Source organism: Fragaria vesca, unplaced genomic scaffold, assembly GCF_000184155.1.
Source record: "Fragaria vesca subsp. vesca unplaced genomic scaffold, FraVesHawaii_1.0 scf0513070, whole genome shotgun sequence".
Classification (NCBI taxonomy): Eukaryota; Viridiplantae; Streptophyta; class Magnoliopsida; order Rosales; family Rosaceae; genus Fragaria; species Fragaria vesca.
In genome coordinates this window covers 260,926-279,066 of record NW_004443442.1, presented here as the reverse complement: position 1 = coordinate 279,066, position 18,141 = coordinate 260,926, and the positions used below count along the sequence as shown (strand labels likewise).

Below are 18,141 nucleotides of genomic sequence, written 5' to 3'. Positions count from 1 at the left end.
TATGTGTAGATCTTCAAAAATGCTACTGCTTTATTCTCATATGCAGACGTTCACGTACGCAGCTTATTGTGATCCATCTGTAGTAAAACGTTTCAGAATAACTGATATCAACCTTTGGTCTTTTGGATTCACTATAAACTTAAGGAAAGGAGAAGTTTCTCAGAATTTGAGTTTTTTTGCGGGAATTCCTGCATTTGCAGCGCCTTATAGTAGCTTCAGTCTTTGCACCAGAAAAGACGCATGTTTCGTTTCAGGTTGTGGGTGCTAAGAATTGGGGCGATGTAGAGGAACCTTCAAGGTTTTGGTTCTGGGACAAAAATGGCCACAAAATGTTCTGATATTCTGTGGGTGTATGTATGGTGCATTGTTGAAAGTTTATTTACGAAGGAATGAAATATTAGTTCCTCAGGAGGAAGATTATGAGGATATTTCTGATTCATTGCTCGACTTATGAGCCTACAAATAATACCAAAACTTGCTTTATATCCCCTTTGGTATGTCTACGAACACCCATGTTTACAATCTGAGAGATTGTCATTTTTGACACATAGCAATAGAAGAACTACACCTAGAGACTAGAGTTAATAATCTATTCCTTGCTTCTATCTCCATGTCGCAATTCGTTCAGAGAGAAGTCAGGAAAGCGAAACGACATCAAGAACGTTCACAACTAGCATTTCTTAACAACAGCAGAAGAAACCATTTAAACTCCAACTGGAGGCATCAAACACAATAATTATGGAACTAATGAAGGAAGAAGATGATGATGGTCATGTAATTGACTTATCGTATTCCTTGCTTCTGTCCACAGCTATTCAAATTATGGTGACCAAATGTCGATGAAAAGAGCCACATGAAATTATTGTGGAAATTACTTGTGGTGAGTGGTGACAAAGAGTGTGATATTATTTGTTTATTTGAAAATGAGAGTGCAGACAGCAATATTCTTCAAGAATGACATAATGAGAAGATTGTAAACACCCTCCTCTTATATATGGTATATTGATATTATCTAACTACTGAACTTAAAAAATTGCAGCGATAATAATGAATGCAGTAACTACAAAAAGGAGGGCTAAACTCAATCGGTACTTTGGGCCAATAAAATTAGAGCTACTAAAATTGGGATAAATACCGAGTTACATCCTCAACCAAATCATCCTGAACTATCTCTAGTGTGGTTTTGGTACATAGCCATCAACAGCAAAGTTTCGGGTGGCAGCAGGAATAGCTAAACGAACTCCATCAAGTTCGGGGCTTGCAATGACTTGGCAACCCAGACGAGACCTACAGGATGGAAATTATTAATATTAGTATGAAGGGTGTGGACCGAATGCAAGAAAGATTTAACCTTAAAATTCATCGACCTACGTTTCTGTAAGCCCAAATGCCAAGTCCAACATATCATTTTCCTCATCAGTTGGGTCTTCTAATTTGTTGTAATACTCCATGTCCTACATTATGATTTTGAAGTTGACGTCAGTTGAAAGAAGAGCGAATAGAATCTCAAAAGAAGAACTCTACAAGGATGGATGCTTACAACGTACCATTACAATCACATGACATGTTGAGCAGGCAAGTGAACCTTCACAGGCTCCTGCATGAGTAAGAAAAGCATTAGATTTATCATTTCTGCAAGTATAACTATGAAACACTTGAGATGAGAAAAAGAGAGGGGCAGTGGTTAGGGCACACAAAGTACATTCTGAAGCAAGAGGAATGCAATAAACTTTTCAATAATCTGGTTGACAAACACCTAAGTACTCGGTTGAACATGCATGGAAATTCTTAAAACTTTAATCAAATGGAATTGCACTCAGGGACAACAGATTTGGGTTTATGGGGGAAATAGTAGATTTAATAAGACAAGAAACTTGCCTTCAAGTTCTATATCATTTTCATGAGCAGCTTCTAGCATAGACATTCCAATTGGAACCTTGATATGTCTTTCGTCTCCATCCTTGTCTACAAAGGTCACAGATATCCTGCAAATAATTCATAGGGTTTCTCAGAAACAGCCCCTAGTCTCAAGTGTTAACATAATACCTCAGCTCAGAGGAAAACTATATACCAATATCCAACAAATTGTGTAAAAACCAAATGCATATCCATATATAAGATCTACCTATATGCATTTAACTACTTTCTAACAGCTTTTATCCTGAATCTCCCAACCCATCACCAAACAGTGTTATTGCAATTTAATTCACAAGACCTTACGTTTCTTTCTGCTCAGTCCCTTGGTCTGAAGTGCTGGCAGTAGTGGTAGAAAAATGATGATGCTTCTGAAAGATGGCTCCCCTGAATAACCTTGTCCCAGACTGCTGATTATACTGTTTCAGAAAAATTAGCAAAGCCACAAATATGACCCAAATGAGAACAACATGAATGCAAGTTCATTATTAGTAAAAGACATAATTTGAAACTACTCAGAGCTTCATATTAATCATCTACAAGCCACATGAATTTTCGACACATCACATTCGTGTATGTCTTTATTGCCAAGTTATTAGTAAACTAAATAAAGTGCTGCAAATATTTTGAGAATGACATTTATGTTTACCCATTTAGATTAGTATGAAGGGCTTTGACAACCAAATATTTCTCACTATCATCTAGAAGATTCCTAAGCTGCTTGTGAAATGCAATGTTCGCACTATCAAACTCACTGGTTTTATCTCTGTTGTTCTTTAAGACTGACATAAGTTTAACAACGGAAACAAGTGTGACTGCTTGCCTCGTTTGATACGAGGCACCCAGGTATACATTTCCTCACTTTCAAGAAGCAGCATGAGCACATTTACTTGGGCATAAAAGGAGGCACCTTTTGCAATTAGTACCAAACATGGAACGGAGAGGGTCAAATTACCGGGATAAAGGTTAACCCACTGAACTTCCAATGGACAGTATACTCTGTAAGAGCACGAATCTGATATAGGGGCTACCAAAAAAAAGGTAAGTAGCTATTTCTTCTATACAAAGAAATTCAATTGGTGGTCTTTAATTAAATTGTTTCTGTTCCTTTAACTTGAGGTAATGTACTGAAAGATGAAACAAAAGACAAATTGAAGAGATATTCAGCAGTCCATGTATGGAAATAAGAAGAGATAACTGACCAGAGGTTGCAAGAATTGAGTGAAAGAACGAGTGGCATATGTGGGTGTACAAATGGATTTGTCTGCAGATTGCGAATAAAGAGTAATATTAAAACGTGGACAGATTGAGTAACCCTAAACTCGGCTAGTGTGTATACCTCTGGTAAGCTGTTTAAGTATCAAAAGTCCGATTCTTGAAGCCCGAAAGCCCAACATAATCGCCCTTGAATCTGTAAGCACAAACTAAGAAATCAGGTTTGTTTTTGTCATTTGATAAAAAGTAGAACAAAAACATTACAACTCCACTGATCAAACCTGGGCAACCTAAACCCTAAACCCTGAATGTGAAATTGATCGGCGGCGGAGAAGCGGCAGCTACTGTCGTCCAACTGAAATAAAAAAATCATGAAATCATAGAAAAGAGAAAACCCAATTAGACAGAGGCGGAATTGAACAATTGGCTTACCTTTGAGAGACAGGTGAAAGCTGGATTTCTGGTCCAAACAGTAAAACAGCAGCACTCCCACCGTTTACAAATAATTTTTCTGTATATTTCTTTTTGAAACCAAATGTATAAACAAATAAATTCAATTTCATTAATAAGATTTCACACAAACCCTTGAAGCGTAGGTTATTCAAAATAACAAACCGGGATCTACCGGCATAGTCTTCTCTTATTATTAAGTGAAGGTTACGTGAGCTTGACTCATAAATTTATAATATTTGATTTTTTTTATAAAAAAAAACAAACAAGCATATTGATATGAAATGTCAAGGGTGCGTCTATTCTGACCTCCAAATTTGTTCGTATGACCTCCTATATTTTTTTACACCCCTTGTTAAATTTTTAAAAAATAAATTTATTCAGTAAACCTCATTCAAGTCCCTCAAATAAACCTCACTATATAATTTATAAAAATGAACCATTATCTCTAAAATAAAACATTCACTCATTTTAGTTACTTTTTATACTCCACATACCTTAATTACATTTTGATTCTTCAATTTAAGAAAATGAATCTCTTAGAAATCAAATGGACACAAACGTATTATGTTTCAAAATTCTAATTTTATTATGTCTCATTTTATTATTAAAAATTATTTTTGATAATCATTTTCAAAAATATTACCAAACAGCCCAGTACCGTTTGATCTAGTGACATAAGTCTCTCCTGTAAGTGAAAAGTTATGAATTCGACTCGCAACAAAATCGTTATAACATATTAATTGTTTATTTGGTTTAAAAAAAAAACAATTACCGGACAACCTCTAGATTCCAAAATTTAGACTTTTAACTAGATCAAATTTACATTGAATCTAAGTAGCAGACTTCACAGAGCACCACATATATTCATCCTAAGCTTGAGTAAGGTGTATCGCAAATCCTAGTCTCTTTCATCAGATGGTAAATAACCAAGGATTGATTGGGAGGAGAAAATTCTGTCACTTGATATTTAACTCTTGGAATTTTGCATAAACATCTGACTAAATAATTGTTTTCTTTTTGGAATCAGAAATTTGCTTTATCCTCTGCAAATTTCAACAAATACTTCAAAATTAATTGCTTAGTGCCATCTATATCACTCTTGTCCTTGATGTCAAAAATGCCCTTCATAATTCTTGTGTAAAGCCTCTCAAGCTGTGGAATGTCATAAGTTTTGGTCTGCTCCACAAAAAGCCTCTTGATAGACTCCATTTGGTCTGTAATCTCACCATCTAACATCTTGATGTCTTCAGATCCACTCGCATCAGCATTGCTAGAAACTTCTACCATGTCAGATGTTTCAAGCTGATTGAGACCAACAGAAGAGGTTTCTGGCACTCCGAGACCTGTGTTATTTATCTCGGGTTCCTGAGATGACGTGGACGGTACTGAACCTTGATGCTGTGACTTGTCTTCTGCTGTTGGAGCTGGTAATCACAAGAATAGTTATACAACAGCTGAATCATTCAAAAATCCAATTATAAAATAGAAAAATTAGCATGTCAACTCAATGTAGCACAATGCAACTTTGAGGCTTCACTTGTCACAACTACAGTTCAATGAAAGAGAAAATGTATTGTTAACTGTTCGTTAACAACAATTTTTTTTTTTTTAAATATCAATTATCCCATAGACATGCATGTACACCGAATAGTTCAAAGAAAAGAATACACCGAATAGTTCAAAGAAAAGAATACATATATGTTCTCTTGTATGTACTTGTTCAATTATTCTTTTGGCAATTAAGAGCCTTGCACGTAACAGGTGTTGATTGTAGATACTGAATTTTATTAAACATCGCATTACGTTTAGACATGAAGGTTGCAATACCTGCAGGTGCATCGATAAAAAAAATTAAAAAATTAAAGCAAAACAAAAGAATACCTGCAGGTGTGGCTTCAATACTCTTCTTCAGTCGTTTGAGTGCCTCATAGCTATGATCCAGACTTACCTCAGGTTGGACATTACGAAGTCGAGCACTCGCCCTAGTGACAGTTCCCAGCTGTACAACAGGTATTGATGGGAAAGTAGCTACACCTAAATCTTCTGGTATATGTTCTGGACCACCTTGAGCAGCAATCTTATCACAATATGCAACTAATGCAGGGTCCATCTGTGACAGCATTCCGTGTACCTAAGAGGAACATAATACATGAACGACGTGCTAAGCCTAAAGCAGAAAAAAATAAAAAGAATAAAAACTCAAAACACTTACCGCATCTCGAAGCTCATAACCTCTACTAACAATCCTAGCACCATTGTAATCATCTCCATTATAGGCCTGAATCCAAGAAAACGGAGTACATAAATTGGTGGTATGACAAAATTTGAGCAACAGTGACTACAACCAATTTCAACCTCATTTAGGACAAGAATTCCACACAGCAATAAGATTTAAGAATCAAAAGTTCAAACAAAATGTTACAAATATTGAGGAAATGACTTGGACCCTTGTAGATCAAAAAAAAATTTATGCAAAAGATGATGTACATGTTACAAACAAGCAATACTTCTCAAAACAAAAAAAATAGCGTATCAACAGTCAACAAGCCCAATGCCTCAAAATACCAATGACACCCTTAATGCTTCTTACCGTCTTTTTTTAGTTTTTAACAATTGACACACTTGCACTTCTTCAATTTGTCTTTAAAAGTTGGAGATTTCTTAATCCACTGTTCTGTATGTCCTCTCTAGATTTAATGAAATTTTGTGTTCTAAGGAAAGAAGAGCATACCACCTAAATCAGCTAGCATTTATCTAAAACATGCTCAAGAAAAACAACTCCCGCTTTAAAATAAGAGAAACACTAAAAGTACTTAAAAGTAATTGATATTAAGGCTATGATATATTATTTGTGAAACATCAGCCATGTAATGTTTTAGTCCTGACCGCTGCCAATCATAATAGCAAACTGTCACAAACCTGTGTCGAAAGTACAGTGGCTGAAGTTGTTATAGATCCTGAACCAAAATTGTTTTTTTACATGCTGATGTTAATAGCTTCCCGATAACTTTTAAGGAAAAAAAACAGTTAAATTTTAACTGTTCAACACAATATCTTTGAATCAACTTTCTGCCGACTCATCATTTTTTACACTAAATTAACATATCCGGAAAGTATCAGATCCTACAAATATTCAGCTTACACATAATACCGAAAGCAAAAGACATACCTTTGCATTAGAAACTATAAGATCGACATCTTGCAGGAATGCTGAACATGTAATATACAACCCAGAGTCAACACGCTGCAGCAGAGTCGCAACATCCATAGGATTTTGGATAATTGAGCGATAGTTTGGAGCATCCTCATCCAAGACAGGATAGTGAAAAGCACTAAACCTCTTATCGTATAAAACTCTGTAGCACATAAACAAAAAATATATAAGTAAAAATTAGAAGTGGGGACAGAGAGCAAGAGAGAGGAGAGATTCTTGAGACGTCACAAAATTCTCTAACCACGCTACACAAATTCACTTGGCTAAAATCATATAAAGTACAAATCTAATAAACATGAATTAACTTCACTGTAAACTTGTATTAGTCATTCTTATGTAACAAATATCCCCTTCACATTAGCATGAAACTTTAGCCAACAGGACAAACAGAGCCTTCTTATGGATGAAGGTATAGAAAAGATGCCAGAGTATTATAAAAATTAAAAATTAAAAATTACATGATACAGTTATCCAATCAGTTCTAAAATTATCTCTCCACCAAATCATGGCGATTGGAGAAATACAACTAACAAGAGAGGTGATTCACCAAATCACTATCAAAAGAGACAAGACAGAGTAAAAGATCTCTAACCGATTGCAAACATCTCTGAGGCACATCCGCAATCGGCGAAGAGCATGCTGCTCAGCTTCTACCTTTGCTTTTAACTCTGACACCTTTGGACCGCTTTCCACTTTTGGAGCCTTTGGAAGTTCAGGGACAGATACTGATTCCTGAGACCTTTTAGTTGTGCCCTCCAACATGATTGACAAGGCAGCTTCAATCAGACGGTCAAAAAACAAAGATCTGTCTTCAGTAGATAGAGTACCCACCTGATAGCTGATCAAAAGGAACGGTATAAACATGACACAGAAGTAACACTTTATCAAGTCATTATTTAAATCCAGGATTCTTTCTAGAATTGAGTCTTATAGGGTTTTTTTTTTTATCTTCTTATTGTTCAGTTCAGGTGAAACCTTCTCCACAATTCTAAAGTATATTTGACTATCATAACATGTAGAAAATAATAATAACAACAATAATTACTTTTTACAATTAACATGGTAATCCTAAAAGCTTCTTAAATATTTATAAAACAATTTTATAACAACAGACACAGGCAGGACAGTATTTGAAAAGAATAAGACATTAAAAATTAAAAATATAAAATCAAACCCTCCCAAGAAAAAGAAATTGTGCAAATTTCTTCAGGGGAGGATATATTGATATCCAAGACAACCTTGAACTGTTTTGATGTGTGATATAAAGAAAGTCTTTCACACAAACCAATCGCCATATTTTTTTCATTTAAATATGAAATTCCAGCAACATATATACAGGCAAGACAAAGACAAGACCAGGAAATTGCAAATAAATTACCAACATTCACAAACATATCCTACATATATGTCATATAGCAACTAAATTCATAAATTTTAGTAGCTTTAAGACGAGGACAACATACACAGATCGTTCGAAAAATATTGAAGACGTCATGGCATCAAGTTCAGCAGGTGGCACTGATGATGTTGCAAGTAGTAATACAGGTAACTCAGATGGAAATTCTTCTAGTAAAGTCAGCAAAACTGCGCGGAGCTGCTCATGTGCCTGCATATGAAATCTATCAACTCAAATAGCACAAAACAAGTAAAATAAAATCTAAAGGGCTGAATTTCAATAATGCAAACCATTTTGGAGCATGCACAATCAAAATATTCAAATATAATTACCACTGGCTAAGAAACAATTGCGTTCTAACAAAAAAAAAATTAAAACGTATAAGTAGAAGCAAGAACCCACCGTCTCCCACCACATATTGAACTGTGGCAAGTAGAGAATTGATGGCGTTGTTCTCCTTGCTTCACCGAATATATGTACCAGTGCTTCCTCCGGTGTCTTTGCACTAGGATCAGATAGAAGAGATGGAAGTCCTAAAGAATGAACAGGAAACTTCTCGAGTTCATGTAAAATAGCAGGCCCAAGATGATCCTGCGAAACTAAAGCAGTAAGTAAATTTAGTTTCTGTTCAAATTCCGAACATTTAATCAACTTGAAAACGGTCCAGGATAATTACCAGGCCAGAACCTTCACCGCCACATAGAAGAAGCCGAGGCCTATAAACAAGAGGAATAGCAGAGCCACAAGTGAGCATCGTAAGCTTGGTCAATTCTGATGACACTCCAATCAGAGGGAAAATATCGGATATATAGTTCATGGCTCTTTGGAGATGCCTCTGCAGGCATGGTGCAACTACTAAAGATAATGGCCTAGAGTGAACAACAGCACCTCTGTGAGCAGCTGGGGTGATTGTTGACATGGCTTCAATGAAGTGATACTTTTCAACCCTTACTGAATCAACATCAATTACAAATTTCTCATCACTTGTGTAGACCTGAGGATATTTTTCACGGAATGCATGAATGGCAGCTTCCGTGCAAAGAGCCTTTAAATCAGCACCACAATATCCAACACAACTAGCTGCAAGCTCCAATTTTAACTCATCTGAAGGAGGATGCTTCCATTTCCGACTGTGAATGTCTAAAATCTCAGCACGGGCCTCACAACCCGGCAAAGAAAAATTGAATTCACGATCAAATCTACCGGGGCGTCGCAAAGCTCCATCAATTGCATCAATTCGGTTGGTTGCCCCGATCAAAACCACTTGTCCACGGGAATCAAGACCATCCATGAGAGCAAGCAAGGTAGACACAATGGAATTATGAATTTGCTCTTGTTTACTGGATCTTACAGGAGCCAGCCCGTCTATTTCATCAAAGAATATGATAGAAGGTTGATTTCTTTGTGCTTCCTCAAAAAGAAGTTTCAACTGTCTTTCAGCCTCGCCAACCCACTTGCTCAGCACATCTGCACCCTTCCTCATGTAAAAACTCACTTTCTGACCAGCCTTGGACGCAGCAGAGGCTAAGGCTCTGGCTATTAATGTTTTCCCTGTACCAGGAGGACCACATAACAAAACTCCCCTTGGTGGGGTGATATGATAACTTGCAAAGAAATCTGGATACAGTAAAGGAAAGAAAACCATTTCCTTCAAAGCATCAATATATTCAGAAAGTCCCCCTATATCCTCAAAACTGACACTATCATCAACCTGCAAGGGTTGTATGTCTGCCCCTCCCTTTGAACTTGGCCCGGCAGTTTGAATTCCAGATGTCAAGGTAGCAAAAGCATCACCCTGGTGACCCCAACCCGAGGCAGCAACATTCAACCCCCATGTTGTTGTTCCATGCATATCAAGCCCCCCAAAAAGCCAAGGAGGTCCTGATCTGCTCCCGCCTTTCCCCCACGGAATTGCAGGGCCTTGGTCGAGCTCATCCACAAGAAGGGAGTCATCAGAATCATCAGTCCTTGAGATTCGGTGACGCTTATGGACTCGTGAGCCACCCTTCCTTACATCCCTGCTGACCTTTGGCCCCATTCCTTGGTGTAATACTCTGCGAGGAGATCGTGGTCTCCGCTTACCTTGTTCAATAGAGAGCCTGCGGACCTCTGCACGATTTCGAAGATCATAACGTCTTCTTCCATCTTGCTCCTCTTCGCCCTCTTCATCATCGTCATCGTCATCACCCATGTCGTCACCCTCACCCTCATTCTGACCATCATCTGCATCATTGTATTCAATATCCTGCCCATTTTCAGTTTCCTCTTGTTCGGCCTTGTCTTCGGAGCTACCCGGCTCATCTTCATATCCAAAAATTAAATCTTCATTGGAAATAGTCTTAGAGCGACGAGGGCGCAATCCTTCACGGCGAGGGGTCGGTCTCTCCACCATCTGTTTGTTGTTGCTGTTGTGCTTGGAAGGAGATGACTCATCCTGATACGCAACCCGATTCTTGATAGGTTTACAAGCAGAGGGTTTCTGAGACAAAGAAACAAGTTGAGTGGAGCAGAGCAATAGGAGATTAGAAAGTGATCGACTCACTCACCATCATGTCTTCATCAGCGTCGGAAGAGTCGGATGCATAATTGGGATTCTTGACGGACAGAGTCCTCCTTCGTTCGGAGCGGCGAGGCACGTTTGTCTAGAAAGAGAGAGCCAATTAAGTTCAACAAACAAACAGAAACTGAAACAGAAAGAAATGAGAGACAAATACATTGAGGTTCGCGGCGACCGGAGTGGTGGCGGTGGGCTGGGGAGATCGCTGGGAACGCATCATCTTAGCGATTCGGGAGGCAGCAGGTCTGTTCTTCGACTTGGCCTTCCTGCGCCGTTTGTGAATCATGCTACTGCTACTCGGGGTGTAATAGTAGATGCTCCGAGAGTAACTTGTCGGACGCCGGCTGATCCGACCGCTGCTCCGTAATCCCTCCGATCGCTTCGGATGCATCTCCGCATTCAAAATAACAATTACTTACTAGGGTTCTCTCTCTCTCTCTCTCTCTCTATATGAGCACCCGTTCATATTTAACATTATTTATGCTATCAAAATTTAACCTAATATTTTCATTTATTCTGGAAAAAAAATAAAATAATATATGAACTTTATTGAGATCTTAGGAGAAGAGATTTATTGAGCTCAACGAACCAAAGAAGATAGTTAACCCAGTACAAGAGCCAATTACCATAACCACGACAAAAATACGAAGCTTTCCCGACTGTATTTGTTTCCGGGCAAAACTCTCATTTAACGTATCAAATATTCAAATGCATGCGTATTAAATACATAGATCCGGTTCAAGAGACATAATATTTGACACTTGTTTTTTTTCTCTTAGATCTGAATGTAGTTCATAAGATTAGGATTCTTCCACTGCAGTTATTTTTAGAAGAAAAGAATTTATGCCCATTTCAGAATTTGCTTATGCATGTACCATAGGGTTCGCTCATCCCCACAATTAATCTCCTTAGTTCATACGATACTGTTTGCTCATGCCCATGATTAATCTCGCTACAGAGGTATATATCAACACAATCGGTTAGATTGCCTATTAGTTTATAGAATTCAATATGAAGATTCATTTACTTGTAAGAAAAACAATGATAAGATGTGGACAATACAAAAAGTGGGGAAACAAAATAGAACAATAAAATGTAGGAAAATGCAAAGTTGTATTACCAAACCTTCTTATCCCAAATGTTTGAAAATACAATATACAAGTAGTAGGGTTTACCGGTTCATAATAAAAGCAAACTGATATCTACATAAATATTAACAAAATATAGGCTTAAATACTCAAAACAACGCTGTTTTTGTGCAAGAATGGAAGACAACCCTTTTCTCCATTACAACTCCCCTTTCTCGCATTTGGGCATGAAAGGTACAAGCATCTAAGCATACTTAAAACTGGTCTAAAGAATGAAAAAATAACCAATTTCTGGAAGATTATGAAAGAGGAAAGAACAATGAACTATAGTTACGTACAAATGTATGGTACAGATAGTGCCATTAACATCCAGCAGCTTTCAAGAATTTGTCATAAGGACTTGAAGGTGGTAATTTAAAAGAATGCTGTCCATACTCACGCGAACATACGAGGAGCTGGTTTTTGGCTTGAATTTGCTCCTCGTCTTTCACCTTTGAGTCCCCCTCTGAAGATTCCAATGCCTGAAAGAAATCCAATTTAAGAAATGCAGACACACACCCACACACCAATCCATAACAAACAAATAATAACTTTGAAGAAAAATAACAATAATAATAATTGGACAGTTATTTGATCGGTTTATAAAATAGCATTTCTTCATTTTCATATTACACAATAGCATTTGTACGAGATTTATAATTTAGAGATCAGCATAGCACGATGGCCAATTTAAGCACAATATTAAGCATGAGATTTAAACTACAAGGCATATATCATGCCATCATGCTATCCAGTTATTCAACACTTCAATCTTTTAGAATAAATTTATTCACACATAACACATAACACAAGGATACAAGTACAACTACAGAACTACATTTTGAGAGGGGTAAACTCATTTTGATATATTGATAGGGAGCAGCTTTTACTCATCAAATCTAGGGTGCTGAAATCATAACCTTCGAAAGTCAAAGAAACAAATTGTATCTTCAGGTCTAAGTATAGTAGTTGTCAATGTGGGTCTGGCGAACTCTCTCTTAATCCTTATGTGCATGTTTGTTTCATGGGACTAAATGGGACTGTGCTAAATAAAGTAAAATCATTTTACTTTTACTTATTAGTTAAAAGCAGAATAAAGGGTTCAAGACCTGATATAGACTAAGCAGGCAAAAGTTCATATGGAACTAACCATGGGTAGTGAAGCATGGGATTTGTTTTCACTTTCACTGGAAAGCACTAACGCCTTGGTTTCCTGTTGATGCTTGAAACTATGGAGAACTGCCATCTTTTGTTGTTTGCCCGTTACAAGGGCTTCACATTGGCTCTTCATTTGGTCATATGGTACAGGCGTTGTGGAGACTGGGAAGCTGGCAACTTGTTGGGCCGTTTCCAGAACCTGAGATAACAAGCCCAATATGTTATATCCAAGAAAATAGTAAGCCTGTAGAAATATTTGGTTACGAAAAAATAGCTGGCCTTGAATCTGACTACTGACTATCAAAGGCTTTTCTCAAGCATGACCTGAATATAATTTTTTTTTAAAATAGAAATAGTATCTAGGAGCTTGTCTTACTGAATCCAGGAGCTGATTAACATTTAGAATGTCAAGTGTATTGATTGAAAGTGATGTCTTGCGCTCTGACTGACTTCCACTAGGCTCAGGGAAGGCTTCTTCGTCCGTCAAGGAACCTGGAGGCATCACCTGAGAGAAAACAACATGTGTTATAAATGTAGTTGAAAGCAATGAAAATACTTATACAAAAGAAAAAAAAATAACCTCATCAAAATCAGCAAAATCTATCTGGGCAAGAGGAGAACATGGTCGCGGTGTCTCCATGAACAGTGGAGCTCCTAATGGAAATGCATCATCCGGTGAAAAACCTAGTAAGAGTTGCTTCTTGATGCTAGACAATTCATCCTGAAGAGAAAAGAAATATATAAGATCAAATACAAGAGAGAAAAGCTAGATTCGTGGATAAACTTCATACGTAATAACTTACAGAGGGATGATGATATTTCTCTAGCAAACAAAGAATTATATTAATAGATATAAACAATTTATAACTCATTTGCAGAATTCTCTTCTTCAAATTCATTAACAATTTAAGGGCTAAAATGCGGTTATCAATATCTAGTCGAAGCCTGAGATACCTTAGCCTTAACCAAATGCATGAAGTTTCACCACACAGTACTTCCGCTAATAAAAACTAGCAAGGTATGTTACTCCAGACCTAATTTGTGTAATGGGTGTGTGCCCAAGTTTTCTGGATCAAGAAAGCACTTTTACTTTACCCAACATATTTATGCCAGAAATCATTTTTGCCACCTCCATTACAATATATCATATAGTAGCACAAGCACATTAGTACATAATGCAGATTATATGTGACACCATTTCCAAAATGTAAACTAGTGATGCTTGACGACAGAAAATATCTTCCATAGCTGTCATCTATAATATAAGTTCCATGTGGGACTTTTTTGACATTCATCTGTCATGTAAGTAGCTTATGTGTAGTCACTCGCCACAAGTTTCTTTAACTTTTGATGCTAGGAATATTTGTCCAACAAAAGAAATTGTCTGTAGCAAAAGAATTCGGGCTTTGATAAAGATGAGATATTAGCATATGTTGGACAGATGTTAGGGACAGGTGACAATTCTATAATTTGTCCCAGGGTCTGGTTTTGAGTACTCCTGACCATTCTACAATACAGGAAGTCTCTATCTCCTAATTAGACTTGGCTAATATAGGCCAGAACTCTGCAGACACTAATTTTGTTATATACTCTCAATATTAAGGCAATGTACCAGTCCAGATGCTTTCCAAATATTCACTAACCTATTGATCAACAGCCTTACCTATTTGCGTATTGAGTTCTTACTAATGTTAGATAGTTTCCGTTAATTCTTATAAAAATTGGACGAATACATCAAAATAAGGATCAGTGTACTAAACCATTTTCTTAAGAGATTATGTAAGAGATCACGTATATCACCTCTGACAATATGGCGAATTTAGTCATGAAATGGGATATCACGTTTTCTTTCAACAGTTGGTCATCTAGTTCAGCTGCTGAATGAGATTTCAATGCAGCAACTTCATCTTCATGTGATCCAGAAGATAGCTTCTCCATGTTGGAATCAATCGAAACTGCCTGCAGTAGGATATCATCAACCAACTGAAGACAAGGATCAACCTATAAATTAAACAAAAAATTCAAAAATTAGAAGGACAAAAAAAGTAAGGCTCGGCAAAAGCACAGTTATCAAATTTTTCAACTAGAACATTGAAAGGGAAATAATCTGAAGTGTCAGATGTACAAACTAACCATTTGATCTGTCAATAATGCTTTAACAATGGGAATTAGCTCCGGGAAATTCCCAGCCCGGGCTGAAAATATAAGCATGTATGACGCCAACGTATAAAGAGACCTTCTACGAGATTCTTGCAAGCCCCCTTCATTACAATTTGTACATATGTTAGGACCACATATGTGGTATTGCAGCTTCCATGTGAAGCATGTGAAGTAAAGTACTGAAATAGATGTCAATCATATGCCCTAATTGCTTAACAATATGGGAAACAATGACTTTTCAGAATTCATGTCTAAAAGAAACCAAGGCAAAGCTTTCTCATTGTTTGCAATCTATAAAAGGCATTTGAGGAAAAATAAAAATAAATTGGGCAAAATAACAACTGATATGCACCTTTTTTTTCCTTCTTTAGTCCATCTTTTTTTTTCTTGGGCCAAATAATAACTCAAGACGGCAAGAAACTGAGTTCAAGGAATGCAGGGCAAAGCCACATCCCTCAAAGTCACATTAATGTTATCACACGATAGGCAATTACTTGGTAAAACATGGGATGGCACAAGAGCTTCCCTTTAACCAAAAGGCAATCAGACTAGTCTAAACCGGGAAACATATGTAAGGTAATAATTTTAAGTAGATATATCTACAAGAGCTAAACCCCGCTAGCAGTTAGAGTCATATTATGATGTTTTCTGTACCAAATAATTAGTTAACCAACAAAGTATCATATGATGATAAATCCAACTTACCATCTCGATCCAGAGAAAGAGTCCTGATGGAGAATGCCAGCTGGAAGCATCTTACTAGAGCCATATGACTTGAAGCCTACCAAGACAAGAGGGAAAAAGTGATTATCACCACTAGTTGAGAAAGGCCATCCAGGCAAAACACATGAATAATTTTCATAGTTCATCAAATCATCAAGTTAAGATGAGAGTTGAAGCCTTTCAAACAAAAAGAAAAAACAGATGAATGTTGGAACACTCCTAAACTCTGTCCAAAAGTTCAACTCATATTTCTATGTCTTAAAGTCAATACATCTGCTTAGCTAACAACCAACTGACCAAATGGAATGCCTTCTCAGTCTAGTTCAACTCTTCACCAACCAAATGGAATGCCTTCTTTTGGTTGTTATCATCGACTAGCTGCTGTAGTAGAATACCCAGGTTGAGTTTGTACAACCTGGAACATAAATTTTAAGTTTTACTTTGATTTTCTAATTCACGCATTAATCCTATAACTCTCATGAATTCATTTTTACACCAGATCCGGAGATTCTCGAATAAGTTAACCTTTTGAACTGCTGCTTAATCCATGGGCAGGCAAGAGCCAACCGGGCGAACTGAAACATCTTAGTAGCCAGAAAGATTTTGAGAAGAGTTGCTACGATGAAAGTTGTGTAGTTTTGCCAAAACAACAATGGAGTGCTTACAAGATACTAAGGTATTTTCAAGTTGATGCTTATAAGAAAATGTATAACATAACAAAATTATGTGGATCAAGATGTGCAGCAATTAAAAGATAAAACGTGCATTGGAAAATAGTCATCAATAAACTTATGATCACCATTAGTTCCCACCTTTGATCGGGTAAACAGTAAAGCAACATTATAAGAATGAGCCATCGCCTCAAAATTTGCTGGGGTATTCTCTGCAGATGTTGCCTGAACCCAGATGGATGAAAGCAATAGACTCACTTGATGACTGCTTAACCGAAGGGAAGGTAGTTCCTGGAAGTTTTCAAATAAAACTTCAGCTCCACATAAAAACTAAGACACTGATTTTTTAGTTTAACAGCTGTAATTGAAAGAGTATAAGATCTCATACTGCTCTTCCACCCGTCAAAGCACTCTTGAAGCTGTAAGATTTGCCAGATTGGTTTTCACACACATCTGATATTTGACTTTCCTCTTCCCTCAACTCTCCATTCGCAGGTGCACCTGTGTCTTTCCCTTTATCCTTAATGGAGAAACTTCCATCCTTTACAAAATCCGATCTACTGACAGATGAAAAGCCAGAAACAGCCTGGACAGAGTTCATTTTCCGCTGTAGCGAAGGAACAAGTACAGATGGCACAAGAACAATAGAGAAAATGCTGTGAGCTCCAATGCGTGTTTCATGGTCTAGGTGCGTCATTGCTAGGAGTAATTGGTGAAACAGAGCATCAGGGAATGCCTGAAAAAGTGATGAGTTCAATGAGGTTGAGATGGTTAAACAAAATTGAACATGAAGAAAGTGAAATCTGAAAAAGTTTCCCTTGCCTTCTTGTGATAGGATATATTCGGAACAGAAGAGACCATCTTTGCGGTTAGATAAACAGCTGAGACTGTCGCCCTAGCTACAATAGTACTAGTTGGGATATTCTCCAGAACCACAGCCATCATATCAAGTATGGGTCCCACATCTCCAACCTTTTAAATAAAAGACAGTTACACAAGTGTAACAACACTGAAAATAATCCATTGCCAAAATAAAGGCTGCGAAAATGAATCTTGAACCTTTCCATTTAGCACTCTTTGAAAGTTCAAAAAGCTCTAGTCCTGAGATTAGACTAAAAAATCAGAATACGGTGAAAGACTGAAAGTCCTTAACTCATTGACTTGACAAAGACTAAAAATTCCATATGTTTAGATTTTTATTTTCCCAAAAATAAGAAAATAATAAAATCTTCTGTTCTTATCAAACCACCCAAACTAAAGAAAGTGCAACTTATACCAAGAGCTTAATCAGGGATTCTCTATATTGAATCTTTATGTTACACTAAGAAAATGCCACACAGTCTAGAGCTTAATCTGAGGATTCTTCATAAAGATAACTATCGAGCCAAGCTTTTCCTATTGGATCACATGGCTAAAATAGGAAGTGCATTATTTTCAAAATACTAACTTTTATAGCAGACGAAATCATCATGTGATTCTAACATGGAGAGATCACACCCAAGTTGTGTAACTTGATCACCCAGAGAGAAAGAGAAGAGAGACATAGAGATAGA

At 37.1% G+C, this 18,141-nt stretch overlaps 3 protein-coding genes across 4 annotated transcripts in view; all 3 read right to left on the bottom strand.

Moving 5' to 3' along the window:
* Window positions 1-882: 882 nt before the first annotated feature.
* LOC101313762 (2Fe-2S ferredoxin-like) lies at window positions 883-3,660 on the bottom strand. Of its 2 annotated transcripts, none has more exons than XM_004309777.1 (9): window positions 3,562-3,660; window positions 3,411-3,484; window positions 3,254-3,325; window positions 3,117-3,178; window positions 2,221-2,333; window positions 1,879-1,985; window positions 1,548-1,597; window positions 1,372-1,454; window positions 883-1,287 (listed from the first exon to the last, which is right to left on the bottom strand). In XM_004309777.1, exons 3-9 carry the CDS (start codon window positions 3,309-3,311, stop codon window positions 1,173-1,175), a joined length of 588 nt encoding a protein of 195 aa, XP_004309825.1. In that variant the 5' UTR covers window positions 3,312-3,325; window positions 3,411-3,484; window positions 3,562-3,660; the 3' UTR covers window positions 883-1,172. The 2 variants fall into 2 exon arrangements, with proteins under 2 accessions (XP_004309825.1, XP_004309824.1); XM_004309776.1 differs by lacking the exon at window positions 3,562-3,660 and adding an exon at window positions 2,870-2,941 and having other exon boundaries at window positions 3,411-3,459.
* Window positions 3,661-4,521: 861 nt separating this feature from the next.
* LOC101313472 (ATPase family AAA domain-containing protein At1g05910-like) lies at window positions 4,522-11,328 on the bottom strand. Its single transcript, XM_004309775.1, has 10 exons — window positions 10,907-11,328; window positions 10,739-10,834; window positions 8,869-10,671; window positions 8,595-8,783; window positions 8,260-8,402; window positions 7,389-7,634; window positions 6,752-6,938; window positions 5,795-5,860; window positions 5,464-5,713; window positions 4,522-5,006 (listed from the first exon to the last, which is right to left on the bottom strand). The coding sequence occupies exons 1-10, from the start codon at window positions 11,138-11,140 to the stop codon at window positions 4,606-4,608; spliced, it is 3,615 nt and encodes a 1,204-aa protein (XP_004309823.1). The 5' UTR covers window positions 11,141-11,328; the 3' UTR covers window positions 4,522-4,605.
* Window positions 11,329-11,843: 515 nt separating this feature from the next.
* LOC101313176 overlaps window positions 11,844-18,141 on the bottom strand; it is an 11,021-nt gene continuing 4,723 nt past the window's right edge. The window contains exons 11-20 of the mRNA XM_004309774.1: window positions 17,411-17,560; window positions 16,977-17,324; window positions 16,730-16,879; window positions 15,900-15,975; window positions 15,168-15,295; window positions 14,835-15,035; window positions 13,615-13,755; window positions 13,411-13,539; window positions 13,027-13,233; window positions 11,844-12,358 (exon numbers count right to left, since the gene is read on the bottom strand). Coding sequence (XP_004309822.1) covers window positions 12,200-12,358; window positions 13,027-13,233; window positions 13,411-13,539; window positions 13,615-13,755; window positions 14,835-15,035; window positions 15,168-15,295; window positions 15,900-15,975; window positions 16,730-16,879; window positions 16,977-17,324; window positions 17,411-17,560 — 1,689 coding nt within the window. The 3' untranslated portion in view covers window positions 11,844-12,199. The remainder of the gene's footprint in view (window positions 12,359-13,026; window positions 13,234-13,410; window positions 13,540-13,614; window positions 13,756-14,834; window positions 15,036-15,167; window positions 15,296-15,899; window positions 15,976-16,729; window positions 16,880-16,976; window positions 17,325-17,410; window positions 17,561-18,141) is intronic.

Excerpts from the sequence above, each read along its gene's own strand:
- LOC101313762 (XM_004309776.1), bottom strand. The coding sequence starts at position 3,311 with ATGTTGGGCTTTCGGGCTTCAAGAATCGGACTTTTGATACTTAAACAG. Across the intron at positions 2,942-3,116 it reads CTCAATTCTTGCAACCTCTG|CCCCTATATCAGATTCGTGC; the intron begins GTCAGTTATCTC and ends TTTTTTTGGTAG. Across the intron at positions 1,455-1,547 it reads CATGTCATGTGATTGTAATG|GACATGGAGTATTACAACAA; the intron begins GTACGTTGTAAG and ends ATCATAATGTAG.
- LOC101313472 (XM_004309775.1), bottom strand. The coding sequence starts at position 11,140 with ATGCATCCGAAGCGATCGGAGGGATTACGGAGCAGCGGTCGGATCAGC. Across the intron at positions 8,403-8,594 it reads TCAATATGTGGTGGGAGACG|GCACATGAGCAGCTCCGCGC; the intron begins GTGGGTTCTTGC and ends TTTCATATGCAG. Across the intron at positions 5,007-5,463 it reads TATTGAAGCCACACCTGCAG|CTCCAACAGCAGAAGACAAG; the intron begins GTATTCTTTTGT and ends TGTGATTACCAG.